Source organism: Primulina tabacum, chromosome 8, assembly GCF_025594145.1.
Source record: "Primulina tabacum isolate GXHZ01 chromosome 8, ASM2559414v2, whole genome shotgun sequence".
Taxonomy (NCBI): Eukaryota; Viridiplantae; Streptophyta; class Magnoliopsida; order Lamiales; family Gesneriaceae; genus Primulina; species Primulina tabacum.
The window spans coordinates 2,043,985-2,061,842 of NC_134557.1; the positions used below are offsets into that span (position 1 = coordinate 2,043,985).

General features: G+C 34.4%; 3 protein-coding genes across 8 annotated transcripts; 1 reads left to right on the forward strand and 2 right to left on the reverse strand.

The window, feature by feature from the left end:
• Positions 1-627: 627 nt before the first annotated feature.
• On the reverse strand, positions 628-3,689 carry LOC142552823 (pentatricopeptide repeat-containing protein At4g18520, chloroplastic-like). Of its 3 annotated transcripts, none has more exons than XM_075662665.1 (2): positions 3,548-3,689; positions 628-3,010 (listed from the first exon to the last, which is right to left on the reverse strand). In XM_075662665.1, exons 1-2 carry the CDS (start codon positions 3,577-3,579, stop codon positions 1,027-1,029), a joined length of 2,016 nt encoding a protein of 671 aa, XP_075518780.1. In that variant the 5' UTR covers positions 3,580-3,689; the 3' UTR covers positions 628-1,026. The 3 variants fall into 3 exon arrangements, with proteins under 3 accessions (XP_075518780.1, XP_075518782.1, XP_075518783.1); XM_075662667.1 differs by lacking the exon at positions 3,548-3,689 and adding an exon at positions 3,352-3,541; XM_075662668.1 differs by lacking the exon at positions 3,548-3,689 and adding an exon at positions 3,191-3,328.
• A 4,920-nt stretch (positions 3,690-8,609) lies between these two features.
• On the forward strand, positions 8,610-11,425 carry LOC142552826 (transcription factor TGA1-like). Of its 4 annotated transcripts, none has more exons than XM_075662672.1 (9): positions 8,610-8,783; positions 8,853-9,041; positions 9,118-9,192; positions 9,306-9,365; positions 9,474-9,551; positions 9,639-9,696; positions 10,033-10,304; positions 10,689-10,916; positions 11,048-11,425. In XM_075662672.1, the coding sequence occupies exons 2-9, from the start codon at positions 8,868-8,870 to the stop codon at positions 11,198-11,200; spliced, it is 1,098 nt and encodes a 365-aa protein (XP_075518787.1). In that variant the 5' UTR covers positions 8,610-8,783; positions 8,853-8,867; the 3' UTR covers positions 11,201-11,425. The 4 variants fall into 4 exon arrangements, with proteins under 4 accessions (XP_075518787.1, XP_075518789.1, XP_075518788.1 ...); XM_075662674.1 differs by having other exon boundaries at positions 8,859-9,041; XM_075662673.1 differs by having other exon boundaries at positions 8,610-8,777.
• A 2,941-nt stretch (positions 11,426-14,366) lies between these two features.
• On the reverse strand, positions 14,367-17,591 carry LOC142552828 (uncharacterized). The gene is made up of 6 exons (XM_075662676.1): positions 17,303-17,591; positions 16,806-16,938; positions 16,563-16,666; positions 15,855-16,026; positions 15,622-15,762; positions 14,367-15,554 (listed from the first exon to the last, which is right to left on the reverse strand). The coding sequence occupies exons 1-6, from the start codon at positions 17,350-17,352 to the stop codon at positions 14,592-14,594; spliced, it is 1,563 nt and encodes a 520-aa protein (XP_075518791.1). The 5' UTR covers positions 17,353-17,591; the 3' UTR covers positions 14,367-14,591.
• Between the last annotated feature and the right edge of the window lie 267 nt (positions 17,592-17,858).

Here is a 17,858-nt window from a genome sequence, read left to right on the forward strand (position 1 = left end):
ATTATAGCAAAATAAATAAATACTTTAACAAAAAACTAATATGAAGAATAATTAAGAAAAAGATAAGTTTTATTTTTAAGAATAATAATTTTGAAGAAAGTTGGGATATAATGAATGATGACTTTTTTATTTGAATATGTTATTTACAAATTATTATGATTCTATGCCCAATATTATGGCAAGCGGTTTAGGCGGTGCGGTTTGGTGCGGTTTTTGGCAAAAAAATAACTTAACCGCGTATGCCGTACAGTTTATGATTAATATTTTTAATCGCAGTTTTTATAACATATTATGAAAAACGGTGCGGTGCAATTCAGTTCGGGTGGTTCGAGCTGTTAATAAAAAAAATTGATCACCCCTATGCCTAGCTGCTCGAAATCCATCCAGACATATTAATATTTATTTATTTTATAAAAAAAATGCGAAAGTTCATCTCTTCGAATCTAATTTCTATTATCATGATATTTCAAATACATTAGCATGGTACTATTATGTTTGTCAATATTTTTTATAAAAAAAACATGTACCATAGTCTGTATTTCAACCTAATGTTATATATTTTGAATTTGAATCGAATATAGGTGAAATTTAGGAAAAATATAGAGATGAAGTAGAAGAATATAGGCTAAAAACAAAAATCGTCTGAGTGGCCGCCTAAGTGCCTAGGCACCGTCTGCCTATCGCACACTGATGAATACTAGTACATTGGAATACTTCTATCTAACATAGCGAATACACCAAAACAGCACACAATTTAAGCAGACCAAACTGCAAACATTATGGATATATCTGTATATATAAATGTGTGTGTGATATATAAGAGTAGCTTCACAAGTTTTGAGGTAAAAAAAAAAAAAGTGAGCTGGCCTTTGTTCCTCGTCGATCTATTTCTTACTTGATTCGTGATGATGTGAGAAAATGACTCCCTTAGGAAAGTTCAGCTACGAGGTCGTGAAATCTTCCAACATCTCAAGCTCTAAATCTTAGGTTTACGTGAGGAACCGTGCATGTAACACTTACACAGGGTCAATCAGAATGTATTTCTCGAAATCTGTTAAAGAGGATCTTTATGACTGCGAATGATGCTGTGAATGATAAACATTTGTCCCACTCAAAATCTCCACAGGAAGAAAGAACGGTTGAGAGGATGTAATCATCCACCTCAATGCCCTCAGCTCGCATTTGATACATGAGCCTCAAAGCCTCGCCACAAAGCCCATTCCTTGCATATGCTACGATCATCGACTTCCAGGAAACCAAGTTCTTCTCAGGCATGCTATCGAAGACCTGAACCGCATCCGAAAGATACCCACATTTAGAATACATATGAACTAAAGCACTGCCCACAAACACGTTCCATAATTCAGGGCTCTTGTTTATGGAGGAATGGATTAGCCTCCCTTGGTTAATATTTTCTAGTTTAGCACATGCCTTCAGCACCGATGAATAAGTATATGGATTGGGTTCCACACCATCACCCAGCATTTCCTTCAAGTACTCGAGGGCCTCGTACTCATGACCAAGGAGGGAACAACCAGAAATCATTGCAGTCCATGAAACTACATCTTTATCGGGCAGGTATCGGAGAACCTTAGATGCTGAGACGTAATCCCCACATTTGCAATAAAGCCACACAAGTGCACTACCTATGAAAATATTGCTTGGTGAAAAGGTCTTGAAAACCTGCGCATGCACTTCTTTTCCTAATGACAAAGCCCGGAGTAAACCGCAAGCTCGGACAATACTAACCATGGTTAAGTTGTTTGCAAATACCTTCAATCTTCCCATCATACGGAACAGTCTAATGGCGTCTTCACCATGTCCATTACGAGCATATCCTGCTATGATTGATGTCCAAGTGACAGCATTTTTCCATTTCATTTTATCAAAGAGTGTTCTGGAGTCCACGATTTCTCCACACTTTGCATACATATCCACCAGTGAAGTCCCAACATAAACATCCATATCATATGAATTCTTCACAATGGTTCCATGTAATTGTCTACCAAATTTCAGTGCTTGTTCTTCACCACAGGCATTCAACAAGCTAGAGACAGTAAACTCGTTTGGATCAAGTCCATCGGATATCATCCTCAAAAACATGGCAAATGCGTCCTGCCCTCTTCCGTGTTGTGAATAAGCTGTAATTATCGTAGTCCAACAAATTACATCCCATCTTTCCATTCCGTCAAATACAAGAAAAGCACCATCCAAATCACCACATTGAGCGTAAAAATGCAAGATGGCGCTATTTAATATTAAACTACCCGATTGACTCTTTATTACAGAAGCATGAAGTTGCCTTCCAAGTTCATAATCAAAGGTCTTGCTACACAAATTTAACATGCACACAAATGTCTTGGAGTTTCCCACAAACCCACTGGCAACAAACTCACAGTACAATCTCAAAGCTTCGTCATTTATCCCATATCTCTGGTATCCATTAAGCATTGCCGTCCAGGAAACAACATTTCTCTCCAACATATAATCAAACACCCCACGAGCTGACACCAAATCCCCAAATTTCACATACACGCTGATCAAGTTATTATTAACAAAAACTACTGGATCTCTCATACTCTTAACAACCAAGGCATGCATTTTCCTAACCACTTCAGTATTAGAACAAGACTGAACCCAATGGCAAAATGAGCTGGAGTCAATTGGTTGAATAATTGGATTAGTCTTGTATACAAGCACATTGTAGTTATCATCCACATTTTCTGGAGATACATATAGAGCATGTGAACGAGTGAAAAAAGGTGGCTTCTTGGAAACGTTGGGGAAATTCAATATGTAAGTGTAATGGGCTATACACTGAATTTCTTTTCTATGGAATTTATTTCCGCGTATTGGTGGAATGAATAACTGAGTATCAAGTGGACAAGGCGGTTGATTTTGATATACAGCTAAGGGCAGGGAGCTGTACAATGGAGAGAACATCGAAAAGAATTTCTCTTTCCCAGAAACTGTTGGCCTACAAACCGGATAACTTCTCTCCTCTGGCCCTCTGGGAACAATGTAAAATAGTATTCAAAATCCAACCGTTGTATTATCAAATCCACCGTAAATTTAAAAACTTCTTCAATCTTCACCATGATAAAGCTCAAAATAAAACAAGTTAAAATCCACAAAATTCTTTAACACCTAATAATAATTAAGCTAAAAAAGATATGTTTAATCGGCTAACCGTAAAATCTACAGGACACTATATTTTCAAAGCGGGACATATTAACCAGTAAACACCGCAATGCGGACAGAATATTTTAACATGTAAACTGCATAAGAATAATTTAACATGTGAATCGCGAACATTTCCAAGTTTGGTAGAATAAACTACTACATAAGAACCTTGACCGACGTCAATGGTCCCGTAAAAAGTTTCCGACTGCGCATAATTTTTCCCCAAACCACATAACAACAGGAATGCATTCATTAACTGTTCCGAGCAGTTACAATCACACACACACAAAAGAAAAAAGAAAAGAAATCAAAGCAAAAAAAAAAAAAAAAACTCAGAAATTCAGGCCATTCAATTAGAACTCACATAACATTATCATCAATCGAGCTCCGTATCATTCCAGTTTTTTCCTTAACCGAATCATTCGACCAAGCACAGGAACAGATAGAGTAGAAGCCTGCTTATGCAGAGTCCAGTGAGCGAGATTTTCAAAACCAGTGGGCGGCCACATATGAATTGGGCCAATTAAACGATTTAATGGGCCTCCAACCACATATGAATTAGGCCAAATTGAACGATGTAATGGGCCTCCAATCGTATATAAATAAATATCTTCCAACATTAGTTTCAGTGAGGAAAAGGACAAACGTTGAAAGCAAATATGAGTTTCACATATCTTTCCTTCTCTCTTTCTTTGAACAAACATTTTCTTTTTGAAAAGATAACGTTAGGAATAAACGCAAAGACCTTTTGTCACATAATTGCTATAAAGAAAAGAAACAATCATGAAAGGAAAACACAAAGACAATAATTTCTTCTTCTTCTTTTTTTTGTGGAGCAAAATGAAATTTATTTATATATATATATATGCTTGAAATACTCGAATGTATGTGTCTCTTCTTTAATGGCAAGTTATATGTCTAAATTACTTAAGGATGACAACTTTCTCCATGGGTTTGGAGCCCTGCGGGAAAAAATTCGAAACAGGGATGGGGATCCCCGATTTTTTCTGGTTCGGGTTCAGGTATTTTTTTAAATCCCCGATGTAGTTCAGGGCGGATATGGGATTACTATCCTCATCCCCGAATCCGCCTCGAAAATAATATCAACAATAAAATAATATTATTATTATTAGTATTAATAATATAAATATTATTATTTTTAAAATATTAATAATATTATTATTATTAATATTGATATTGATATTAATATTAATATTATCACTGATAATAATAGATAATAATAAGTTTTAGTTTGATAAAATTTCCGAATCCGTCATCGTCTTACCATATTAATATTTTTGAAACGGAGATGGGGGCGGGGATGAGAAGTTGATCCCCGAAGTTTTAGGTTTGGGGATTCTCCGAACCCGAAAAAACGGGGATTGGGGCAAATATGAGGGTGAGGATGAAATTCGGAGATGGGGATGAGAATGGCAAACCCGTCCCGTCACATTTTCATCCCTAAAATTGCTGATCAAATTTAATATAGGAAAGATTTATCGTTCCTTTTAAATTTAAAATAAAAAATCAGTATATATAATTTTAAACAGAGTAATTAACATTATATTCCAGAAAATGTAACATAAATTTATATTTTAAAAAGAAGAAAGTTGAGACTTATAAAACTTGGTGTTGATTTGTTACCTTTTATAGTATTAAGGGTTATTTATGGGCTTGCTGAAATGAGGTCATTCCTTTTTCGTTAGAAACAAAAAATAATGCTAAAGCAGAAAAAGAAAAAGGAAAGAAGAAAAATCAAGAAATTTTAAACATTTTTGAAAAAAAAAATTAAAAGGGGACGCAAATTAAAGTTAATCTTTTTTCTTTATTTTTTTTCCAAATGACATAAAGTGGCTTATCAACTTGTCGTAAAGCTCAAAGGATGATATATATATATATATATACTACGCAATGTTGGAAGTAGTCGACAATCACCTATGCATTATGCATCATCCAATTCAATTGTGCTCTTAAGTTGCTTGTGTAATTTAAAATATCGTAACTATATTATTACCATAAACTATAGTTTTTGGTAAAACGATAATAACTCGATTTTACATTCATATATTATATTTGTTTATGTAGTCTATATTTGGGAAGCATATCTGACAGGGGCTCTTTCTGGTCGAAAATTCTCTCAGATTAATTGGCTTTAGTTAAACACAATCAGAGGAGAAGGAATACGATCATACAACATACGATTAATTAAAGTAATCAAAGCCAAAAAAAAAAAAACATCTCCCACAACCTTTTTCATGTGATTGATTTCATTTTATCTATAAATTAAATTCAAAAGACAAACACACATTATATATATTTGTATAATATGTCAAAATCAATTCTGACAGCATGCACTTAATCATTTAAGTAAATGTATCTTTGAGCCAAATTTTCAAAGAATCGCGTAACTACGTTTAAATCGACTGTTAATTAGCACAACGACAAGTTCAAATATTATGTGACACAATTTTTTAAAAATATATAAAACGATCACTCGCTCTCAATAATTGGAGACATGCAATATCTCACAAATAATATATACATATATAGTTTATAACAAATGGGCTTGCACTATATATTTTTATATAGATAATTAACCCATCTGCAAAGTATTGGTTCCTCCCATAATATATATATATTTTCTTGTTTTTATTGAGATTATGGTAATCTGATGAAGATTTCATTTGATAGTGGTAAACAGTTCAATAGTAAAATATGTTTATTTAATCTTTAATGTATATTTTTATGGCAAAAACTTGTGTTAGACAATCTCACGGGTCATATTTTGTGAGACTGATATCTTATTTAGCGCAGCCATGAAAAAGTATTACTTTTTATGATAAGAGTATTATTTTTTATTATGAATATCGGAAGGGTTGACTTATCTTACAGATAAAGATTCGTGAGACCGTCTCACAAGAGACCTACTCATATTTCATATATTCAAATTAATATGTGCAAATTTTTTATTAAGATTCATGTGCAACGTTAGTGTACATTTACTTTTTTTTTCCTTTTTATGCAGTTAGTGGCTACATAATATATTTTACTAATTCTCTCAATATTAGTAAAAAAATTATCTATTTATTTAAGTTTTACATGAATTCAAACTCGTAGCTCCCCACTTGTTTATTAAAGTTAAATGATGGATATGAGATTTCAAGCTTACTATAATTGGACCGATAATCACATTATAATTAACAAAATAATATTCAACTGAAATAAATGTGACCGTACAAGTGTAATGAATTCATAAAGTTCATCATCCAATTAAATAAACACAAAAACTTTCGGCATATGGTCTCACGAATCAATTTTATGAAACAAATGTCATATTCGAGTCATCCATGAAAAATATCTTTGTTTTATGTCAAAAATATTAGTTTTATGTCAAAAATATTACTTATTGTTTGTTAATATGGACAGAGTTAGCCCGATCTGTGAGACTGTATCACAAAAAATCGACTATTAAATATTTATAAGACTGTTTCAAAAAAAATCGACTATTAAATAAATAACTCGGATTAGATTTCACATCCCACTTATTTATGTATACTTGTGTATGTTTAATTGGTCGCTTTTTTGAAACATACCGTGCTAATATTGCTTTCTTTTAATTAGCTTTTTTAAAAGCATATGGATAATAAATTGGATTATTTATTAGATGTGGCCACTTTGTTTCGTTACTTTCTTGATTTGGAAGAAACATTATAGTAATAATAACAATAAAGAAAAAGAAGCGTCAATAAATAAATAAATAAATAAAAAAAAACAAATTAAAGTGGGAGCTTACCAACATAGAGGAATTCAAATGGGTTAAGCCACCAAAAGATCCTTTGGAAATTAGTTTATGCTTTCGAATGTGAGATTTCATGCTGTAAAAGCCAGAGGAAAAGAGAAAATGGATTTTTATGTTCGAAAAAGATTTTTAATAAAATATTTGAAGGAAATTTCATCCTTCTACTTCAATACATGTTTTTTTTTAATAAATAATTAGATTTATAATTGATTAAAATCATCTCACTTGTTAATATTTTAAATTAATAATTCTTAAAATGACAATTAATTAGAGTTTTACTCATAAATTTGAATGTATTCAACATAACATAGACTGCGAAAAAACACCTCCATTCTTAAGTATTTTTCCATAATCATTAGTAGTTAATAATACAATTATTCCAGTTTCATATTTAGTTTGGTGATATAAAAAAAAAACACAAAAACTTGTGTGAAGCTGTCTCACGATTTTATTCGTGACTTTTCAACCATATTTAATTTGTTGCTCGTTCACTTATAATTTATAAAGATATTTTAATATCCATATATATCACATATATGTTGTTCTATAGTGCCTAAAGTGTACTTCTTATGTGTAAAACTATAAAAGTAACAACTGGCCTTTAATCATGGCTTAAAACAATAATTTACCCAAAGCCAGCATATTAGTCTCGGATTATAAAAGCTTAATTATGACTAAGCGGATGATTTTGAAGTCCTTTTCGGAAACATGCATGTACGTACGCTTTCTTTAATATTATACATTTTCTTCTATTCTATCAGAAGATGGTTCCCATATTCCCCAAAATTATTTGATCGTTAAGGATCAGACCACTTAGACCCTTTAAAATGAGACAGCTTAATTAATAATCGACCAGCACTATTGGCGGTGTGGTGGGATTGGAGGCAATTTATGATATGGTTTTGTTATTTTTTTAAAAAAAAAAATTATTTGTATGTTATTTCGGTCGATATTTTCTGATTAATTAAGAACTAATTATTCAATTTTGTCGTTTGACGAGGCGAAAGTAAATGCGTGTCATGTACACATTCCCATTATGATTTATGGGTGAATCTTATGTGTTCATGAAAGAATTTGGGCTTCTTAAAGCTAGATGCTTTCTATAAAAGAAAACAATACAAATATATATATATATATATATATATATATATATATATATATATATAGAGGATCAATGTGTCTTTTCTGGATCCTTGAGCTATTTGAAGAAGGAACTAAGTTATAAAAAATTTTCTAGAAGAATGAGGTAGGCAAAGAACTTTAAGCACGGGAAGATCAAAAGCACTCTGATTTTAAAAAAATTGTATAGATTATTAGTTTTTCTGGTTAAAAACGAGACACATGCATGTAATTGTCTCTCGTTGCTTCCAACCTTATTCTAAATAAAAAATGTAATGAATAATTCCATAAGTTCTAATTATTTTTAGATGTGAGAACAAGTAAATGATACCATTAATTTTTTTTTAACGTTTTGAATTCCAATTCTGAACATAATATTAATATGATTTGTGGGATTATAATTAATTAATAAAGGAAAAGAAAAGAAAATTTAAAGTATTTGACTGTAGCTTACCAGAAAGAGTCGCTTCTTTTTACCATTTATTTATAAATTAGTTGGAGGATCATACAATTCAATTATTTGTCTTACTTTCTCCTGATTGTGGAGAGAAACAAGCTGGTGTGAAGTACTATACATCTCGATACCGCCATCAAAATTTTCTTGTTTCTGATCATGATTAGCTTATTTTGCCACTAACTGAGAAACAAATTTCATGTTTTGAATTGATCTCGGGAAGTGAGCGTAAGTCTTTCTTCATTCTTGCATATATAAAAAATTATTCGAATAATTTTCCAATTGTCCCTTGTTCAGTTTCAGATCATTAACATGACTTCTCATTCGACTCAATTCGCCCCGTTAAGTAGGATCGGCATGTATGAATCACCTCTCCACCAATTTAGTATGTGGGATGACTCTACTTTTGAAAGTGGTCTCTGCAGTCCTGGAACTGGTGTGTGCACTGCTACAATCATCGATACCGAACCCAAAATCGACGACAGGGTACGTGTGTGAAATTTCAGATATTTAGATACTACTGATGTTTAATTTGATTTTGCCATCCTATAATTGATCGCAGTCTGATCAATATGCTTCTGACAAATCACTGGGGCATTCTGAAGATAATCAGGCGTCTAACGGTGTTTCAGACAAGGTGAGGCCTAATCCACTGAGAAAAAAAAAACCCGTTAATTTCGACTTACAATACATAAGTCAATTAAGCTAAAGAAAAAGGACAAATTGACTTGAGAGGCTAGCTAATGGCAGATAAAAAGAAGATTGGCTCAAAATCGCGAGGCTGCAAAGAAAAGCCGATTACGCAAGAAGGTTTGTCGTCGTCGATCCATATACTTTTGAACTTGCAGCAACAGTTTTCGTATGAAAAATTGAGTCTAAATATATTCTTGGTATTAATTATGTGTGTTACTAATCCAGGCTTATGTTCAGCAACTGGAAACAAGCCGTTTGAAGCTAGCACAGCTTGAGCTAGAACTCGGGCGAGCCCGACAACAGGTGAACAATCTATATGGATGGAGCCATACAGCATCATATAAATGAGCAATAGTCTCAAATTTCAATCGGGTGCTGTATATATTTCAGGGTTTGCTCATAGCTGGTGCTGCAACCAATGTGGCATTTTGTGGAACTATAAATTCAGGTATCAAACTGGTTTCTTTATGATAATAATGGAAGATATGGTGGAATATGAGGGGACCTCTTCCTCCTTTATTTATTTTGCTCTCAAATATATTCTCTAATAAACCACTTTTTCCTCCCTAATTAAAACAAAGCTATCACACATATTGAGGATCCCAACCAATTGGATGTAGGAGTCGTCTTACTAAGCTATACATGGACGAAGACTTAAAATTGGACAACAAATTTCACGTATAACTTTGACATTAAATATTGTAAAATTATACGTTGGAGTTGTCTTACTAAGCGATAGGATTGACAGCAATTTGGAATGATAATTTTAGTGATGCATTTGTAGGAATTGGAGCGTTTGAGATGGAATACGGTCGCTGGATTGACGAGCAAGACCGGAAAATCTCGGAAATAAGAACTGTTCTGCAGACACCAATAGCTGATGTAGAGCTCCATATCCTTGTAGAAAATGTACTAAATCATTACTGCAATCTCTTTCGCATGAAAAGAGCTGCTGCCAGGGTCGATGCATTCTACTTGGTTTCTGGCATGTGGAGAACATCCGTCGAACGATTCTTCCTCTGGATAGGAGGCTTCCGACCATCGGAACTCATTAACGTAAAGTTTTCTTTCATTATCAAATCCATTTTTAGCTACAGACATTAGTCTACAAGACCTACAGTTAAATATATCATTCATAAAATGTATATATTGTTCTTAGCATAGAACTTGGTTGTGTCCCAATTTTAACTTCTATAAGATGAAATTTTACTTGCAATACTGCAAGTCTCAGCTGGGGTGGCATGTTTTGTTATTTAATATATTCGATTATATTATTTGCTTTAGTTTTGTAGTTATTCTCTTAACAAATCTTCTATATGTGTATTGATTATAAAAGTAAAAAGATGTTATAACTCATTAATTATGAATGATATAGAGAATGATACACGGAATGTTGCAAATTTTTTTTCCCAGAACTAATATATCGCTACCTTGTAACAGGTTGTATTTCCTCATCTAGAGCCGTTGGACGATCTGCAAAGAGCGAATGTGACCAACTTGAGAGACTCTTGCTCGCAAGCTGAGGAGGCTCTCACACAAGGAATGGACAAGCTTCGTCAAACTATGTCGCAAAGTATCACCTTTCTCCCCGTGGCTCCCGGCAGCTTCAGCAACCAAATGGGCTCGCCTCTTGAAAAGTTGGAATCACTCGAAACATTCATACATCAAGTACTTTCACCGAATCTATATATATGTATATCAAAATTCAAACCATTATTATAGTAACTACATGACTCAAATTTTCTAAACTGTTCAGTGGCTTAATTAGCCGACTCTTGACTAGTTTCATGATGCCGCAGGCGGACCATCTCCGAGAGCAAAGTCTACAACAGATGTCACGAATCTTGACGACACGACAAGCAGCAAAAGGGTTGGTTGCTTTTGCGGAGCATTTTCAACGTCTGCGGGCCTTAAGCTCGTTATGGTCTGCTCGTCCTCCGAGACCTGTGTGATATATGCTAAAGGATGTTCCCGAACAAAATGGGTACCAGTTCATCCTGGTAAGGATGAATACGCGCAACGCTACGGAATTAGTAACCATGATTGTGCTTGATTAGACTGTATGGAACTATATTTTAGCTAATTGAACTATGAATATTATTGCTTCGTACGTTTTGAGTTTGCAATTAACCCCCATTATATAAATCAAATAACTTCAGCTTAACGTTACAATTAAATCTCCACTTCGAACATATAATATGGTTATTTCAATATTGCAAATAGTGATGGAACTTGCAGAGGGATTCTGTGAGATTTTTTTGTTGTCAATTTAGATTTCATAATCACAACAAGATCTTTAAACATTCATGTCAAATTATCAGAATAAATACTATAAAACATACCGGAATCCATAATAGCAAATGTGTTTTGGATGAAGCCTTCCACAACCAAATCTCCTTAATTCCTCTATGGATCAACAAGTTTCTCAGCTTTTGATTTCTATTAGAATTTCCTTAATCCTCTCTTGAATGGGCAGGGAAGAATAACTACATGTATATATATAGATTTGGTTTGGGGACTACAACAATTCAATGTGTCCCTTCAATGTGGACTTAGCAAAGCAATGTGTCCTTTGCCAAACACCACATTAAATGACACCCTTTCATTAGAATCTCATCAATCCTAATACTATATGATTTCTACACATTAAATTCCATACTTTAAATATATAATTGAGTAGACTTTATAAATCACTTATTAGACTCAAAATTAATTAGATAGTATATATAATATAATTGTTATTTAAATACGTAAGCGCACTGTAGAAAATAATATTTCTAACATTTTTAACGCTTTAATTGTGCCTAGCCTAAGAAGAGCAGGGACGGGGCTAAGATTTTTATGTTGGGAAATTTAATATTCTGAAATAATTAATTATTAAAAAAATGAAAGTGCATATTGTCGCTTATGCATGCCAAAATACATTTTCACGTCGTATTTTCCTTCCATAAATCCGTCCATATATTGATATTCTCCAATTAATTCACTCTTCATTTTCTTGAGAATAATATGAATTTACCAAAAAAATATCAAATGACGCACACAACTCGAGCTGAAAAAGGAACATTGCCAACTTACAATGAATGCAAAACATAGTTAATTAAACAAAATTTTTTTGACAATATTCTGCTCATTTAACATGGCGCAAATTGCCCAACATACATAAAGAAGTAGAAAATCAAAATTGGAGCACATCCGCTACTTACATCTCCCCATCATGAAAAACTAACTTCAAATTAAAAGAAAGCCCATAATCTATCATACTATATATTATTAATTATTCTACCAAATTAATGACCAGAGAAAGACCCATCTTTTTACTTTTTTAATAAATATGACATCGTTGGTGATAACTAAATTAACTGGAAGGGACATGGTAGTATTTTCCTTTGCACATGCAGCGGTAGACAATGGGGCATGACTCGACGGATCACTTCTTGAAGCTCACCATCACCCTCTGGCACGGTGTGCATGGCGCGCATGCATGTGAGCAATCCGGTAGGCTCGATCCTGTCGGTTCCATACCTATCTCTCCGGCCTCCTGCGATGACACAACCAGACTCGGGTTAATTGGTGCAAGCTAGAAAATTAGGTGGCTAAGGAAAGACTTGGAAGATATATCTCATAAAAAAATAATTGCAGGTAGAAAGTATTAAAAATAAGTGAAATATTGTATTGGGAAACTGAAGATAGGTATTTGTAAGAATATATAAACGGGAGGAGCAAAATTCAGTTAATGTAAAAAGTACTTCTGTTGCAATTCACATGAAACTCGGCTAACTTTGATTTTCCAAAAATTTTTAGGGAGTCACGAGCTTTGTAGAGTCAGTCCACAAAATTATACTTCAAAAATTCAAACGTTTTACCATTTAATTTGTTCAACGGCTGTTCAAGCATAATTAATGCATATAATTACGTATGTAAAAAAAATTATATAGAGTTAGATTTTGAAAATACGTAACAAAAAATAAAAACTTATTTTCAAAATCAGTATAAAAAAAATTAATGTCAGAACCTTTAAATCTAAGGTATTGTCTGGTTTGTGAGATAATATGATAAAAAGTTTATAATTATAAAATTTCGTGCCAAATGTTGGCCAAAACAAATACCTACAAACTATGATGTCTTCTCTTTGCATCAAAAGGATGTCTATAATTATTTGAATATTAGAAGATGTTTGAAACATCTCTGTCAATGGACACAGAGAATAATATTTTAAAGAAATTTCACTTAATTGTGATGACAGATATTCACGTTCATAGCAGAGAATCGAGATAGGAACTGTGTATATTCAAAATGCTGGAGTCCACGTGAATTCTCTCTCATTTTCCTTCTTACATTAACTGTTCCAAACTCTTTACGTTTTGTTTTTTGAAGATTCCAATCTCTAGACGACATTTCACATTTTTAGAAATTTCTACAGGATTAGCACTATCCCAGGTCGAGAAACGATGTTTGAAAATCTCTGGACTTTCTAAATCAGCAGTATTTAACTCTTAATTGCACAAATGTTTAATTTACGCTGAAAAATTACACGTTTATTGCTCGCCAGAGTACTTTATGCTCAACTTCTAAAATATTTTCCGACTATTATTTAAATTTATAATGTTCTGAATTTTCAACTTATTAATAACTAAAATGCGGACTGCGAAGTGGATAGGAAGGGAAATTTATAATGCGTATCTTTATTTTCATGTTATTTTCAATGTGGAGCCGACGGAGGTAATAATTCTTTGTACGTGTAGAGGTATCTCAAACTGCAGATGGGCCAAAACCAGGTAGAATTTTACAAATCTCATTTTTTTTCGCCCTCACACTCACAGCAATCACTTTAAACCCAATATTGCAATACCCAACAGTGGGAAAAACTCGAACCTTGCCAAATCCAACGGCCTGAAATGGGGATCCACATATTAGGATTTAGGGGGGCTTTAATTCGATATAAGGGCATTCGCTTATGCTATGATCAAAATGATCCGAATTTCCCAACAGTGGAACCTGGTCCAGCAGTTCTCACCCCTTGAAAATTAAATAAATTTATCTTACAAAACACTTGGCTTACAGTTGATATGGTTGCTGCCGAAAAATTCTGTTAATCTTGATATGTGTGTATAGATCTAGACGCAGGAACCAAGTGTATTCATTTAGACGGCTATAGGTCGACTTCTTCACTAAAAATCCAAATAGCACAACTTACACAGCGCTCACTTCACAGCATGCCATATAAAAGCATAATATATCATGTATAATGGTAAACCATCTCTATAACCCCAGTTATCAGGAAAAAAAAAAAGATCCACGTAAAACAGCAGAAACTGCAATAGAAAAAGTGGATGTCACTGATCATTTGGATTCCTTAAATGATTCTGCACCGGTGCTGAGATTTGAAGCTTGGGATGTGAACAAGTTTGGATATGAAAAATATGGCTCATCGTCCATCGAAGGCAATCGCTGAGGTTGGTGAAGGCCGGTTTCCTGATCGAGAACAGGGCTGTTCCTTGATGAGGAATCATCTTTGGAAACCTCAGATGAACGATGAGCTGTCGGCTGATGAGTTGGGGGATAGTTTTCAGAGCCGTTGCTTAGGTTTGGAGGAGAAAGACTGTCAGATGACCCAAATGGCTTTTGTTTGTCAAAGTCGACATTTTGGAGCATGCCTGACTTGGATTTGTCGAGATGAAAAGGGTTCTCAACAGTAGAAATAGAGCCGTCTTCATTGTTCTTCTTGGCAAGACCACTGATTCGAAGCTGGGCAATGCTAGCTGCTGACCGAGCTGCTGCAGCCGCACGATCAGCTGATTCAGCGGCTGCCTGAGCAGCAGCCAATACATCCTGTAAATCCATAATATCACCTTTAGTCTTCGTGGTAGGAGGAAAATTATATTCCGTGACAGAAAATGATGATGGCTGTGACTGAGCAGATAAAACTGGCTGAAACTCTTTTTTTCCCGCTGGACCAGCTGAAATAGTTGGTGATTGTCCTTTTACAACTAGTTTCTCTTGCACCTCGTCTTCTAGTGTCAACTGCGGTAGATGATCATTATCATCAGAAGGTTTTGTTTCTTCTTGATCATCAATTTCATATAGAGCAGAGGCAGGAAAAGGAAGCATCTCTGGGGCCGAGGAGGTGCCTTTGTTTGACTGTAATGGCTGTGTCGGAACTTCTGGAAAATCTATGATGTCGAATCCCTCATCAGAATCTGAATATTCAGAAATGGCATTTTCCGAAGTAGTGTGGGTTGTCCCATCGTGCTTCTCTTTTGGAAGGGGTAATTTAGAACCACTGACAAATTGTGTCGGTCCATTCTAAAAAATGGCCAAAACATCAGATAACGAAACTAAAAGTGGAATCAATAAAAAAGAGCAATCTTACCAACAAGTCTTCATGTGGCTTCAATAATTCACTTTCAGACACACTCGGGTCCCAAACAAGTTCGTGCTCTTCAGCAATTTCCTTTAGCAGCTTCAATTTCACATCTGGAGCGGGTGCTCGAATAGATAACAGTTCCACCAACTGTAACATTGAAAAATGTTAAACCAACAAAAGGAGAAAACAGAGGTCTGCTGAACCTACATGACAGACTACAATAGGACAATTTGTGTAACCTGCCGATTGACACCACACTCTGGCATAAGCTCAGTTGCAGCAGACACAAATTCTTTACCATATTTACCAGCAAATAGCATTTGCACTTGTAACAACTCAGCAAGATCAGCGCATCTTGGTGCAGCAAAGCACACACTAGAGATTGCTTCCTTCAAGTCCAGAGGACATTCCCTGAACAGCCAATGCGGATAGGTTTAGGTATAAGACAAGTAAACAACCACAAAGCCGAAAATATGGCAGAATACGATATATATAATTGGTGGCCAAGAAAAAGTGTAGCCTCTATCACATGATGAAAGAACAGTGGAACTCAAGCCCATCACGTGAGACTTCACCACCATATCTAAACTAGCACCAACATGGATTCAATTTAGATGAAAGTGGGATATTCAAGTTCAAAAAGAGATTATTATTCCTACAATAAATGATGCAGGTGATAGAGCACAAGACCAGGACACGCAAGAAGCCCAGCCCAAGTCTGCCAAACAGGTTTATCAATGTTACATGCGGAAGGTTCAGGAAGCGTGGGGCAGCTCAAGTTGCTTGATTCAGGAGATTATCACTTTGATTTTTCAGATTTTTTTTAATCTGTTTGTTACCAATTTAAATACTTATCCCCGTACATGGCCAATACTCAATAAACAAGTCCACAGACAAATATCGTTATATAAATGGGAAAAAAAGTTAAAGCAAAAAAATGTATATACCTTTGGGCTTCAATAATTGGAAGACGAACAGAAATTAGCTCGCAAAAAAGCTCAACTATTTCTTGTGCAGCCATCATCTTTTCTTCTCTTATGATATGCTCAACCTATATGGGAAAGAAACAAAGGAAAACATTACTCAGCCAAAAAAGGCAGTCTACAAATACATCATCACTTGTAGCCCAAAGTTACAAGAGCAACAGAAAATCACAAACGTTCATCAGCGATAAGAAGTAACATTAATACCCGAATTCGAGCCGTGGCTTCTTGGCCAGTCTCAAGGAGCTTAGCAATTTCACGGCGCATCTGCTTTAATTGCATCTCTCTTCGATTCCTCAGCAATTTTATACGAGGTATAGTAAGTTTCAGCAAAGTTTTACTGTCAGTCAGCACATAAAAAGTGAAAACAACAATCAGAATGCAAATTCACACAATCACTTGTAACTGATCACTATCCTGCAAAATTCAGAAGAACCTCTAAAACACACAACCATGGAAACTAGATTCGAATTAAACCTGAGGAAGAAATACACGAACACGGAACTATTATCCAATCACATGAGACTTTCCCCATCTCAATAAGGTCAATATTTTAGATTACAGGATCCATTAACATAAATTTTCAACAATTTTCTCCACACTCAACAAGCTGCACAGTAATAAAATTTAAAACCCTACACAGAATGAAAACGCGATTCACCAATAAAACACAAAAAAAATGGCTCGAATGAATCAGGAATTACCATTTTGCAGCATTAAATCGTTTGCTGAAGAAGGAATCAAGCATCGCCATGACAGAGCACCTCAATTCAGATCCTAATTATGATTATTAACCCGCAAAATATTGTGCTTTCGGGTCAAAATAATCGTGAAGAGCGATAATTTGATTCACATCAAGAGGAAAAATGATCAAAAATTGTCCACACCGAAAGATTTCACCTGCTCCACTGTAGGCGCGTGAGACGTTATCTTCGTATGCAAGGATCCTCGGGAGGTTTCCTAAGTTTTATTTGACAAAGGAAGATATTTATATTTAGCACGTACAGCTGTTTTTTTCCCCTCTCTCTATTTCCCCCATACGACTTATTTACATCTTTTTCCCCTAAATGGTTTAAAGATGACACGAAGCAATGCATTTGTGGTAAATATTTGTCTGCATTTACATAGAATATATATTATTTTTAATTAACATTTATTTATAATTTTATTTTCCATGTTAAGAAAAATATAATAGTGATTAAAATAATGTGATAGTGGAAATTTTTTTAGAGAACAATTTATTTTTGCATTTTAATTATT

Coding starts and splice junctions, on each gene's coding strand:
- LOC142552828 (XM_075662676.1), bottom strand. CDS start 17,352: ATGGCGATGCTTGATTCCTTCTTCAGCAAACGATTTAATGCTGCAAAA. Junction 15,763..15,854: donor AGTGTGGTGTCAATCGGCAG/GTTACACAAATT, acceptor TCAATGTTACAG/TTGGTGGAACTGTTATCTAT. Junction 15,555..15,621: donor AGCCACATGAAGACTTGTTG/GTAAGATTGCTC, acceptor GCCATTTTTTAG/AATGGACCGACACAATTTGT.
- LOC142552823 (XM_075662665.1), bottom strand. CDS start 3,579: ATGATACGGAGCTCGATTGATGATAATGTTAT. Junction 3,011..3,547: donor TCGATTGATGATAATGTTAT/GTGAGTTCTAAT, acceptor CATTGTTCCCAG/AGGGCCAGAGGAGAGAAGTT.
- LOC142552826 (XM_075662672.1), top strand. CDS start 8,868: ATGACTTCTCATTCGACTCAATTCGCCCCGTTAAGTAGGATCGGCATG. Junction 9,366..9,473: donor AAAGCCGATTACGCAAGAAG/GTTTGTCGTCGT, acceptor TTACTAATCCAG/GCTTATGTTCAGCAACTGGA. Junction 9,697..10,032: donor TTGTGGAACTATAAATTCAG/GTATCAAACTGG, acceptor ATGCATTTGTAG/GAATTGGAGCGTTTGAGATG.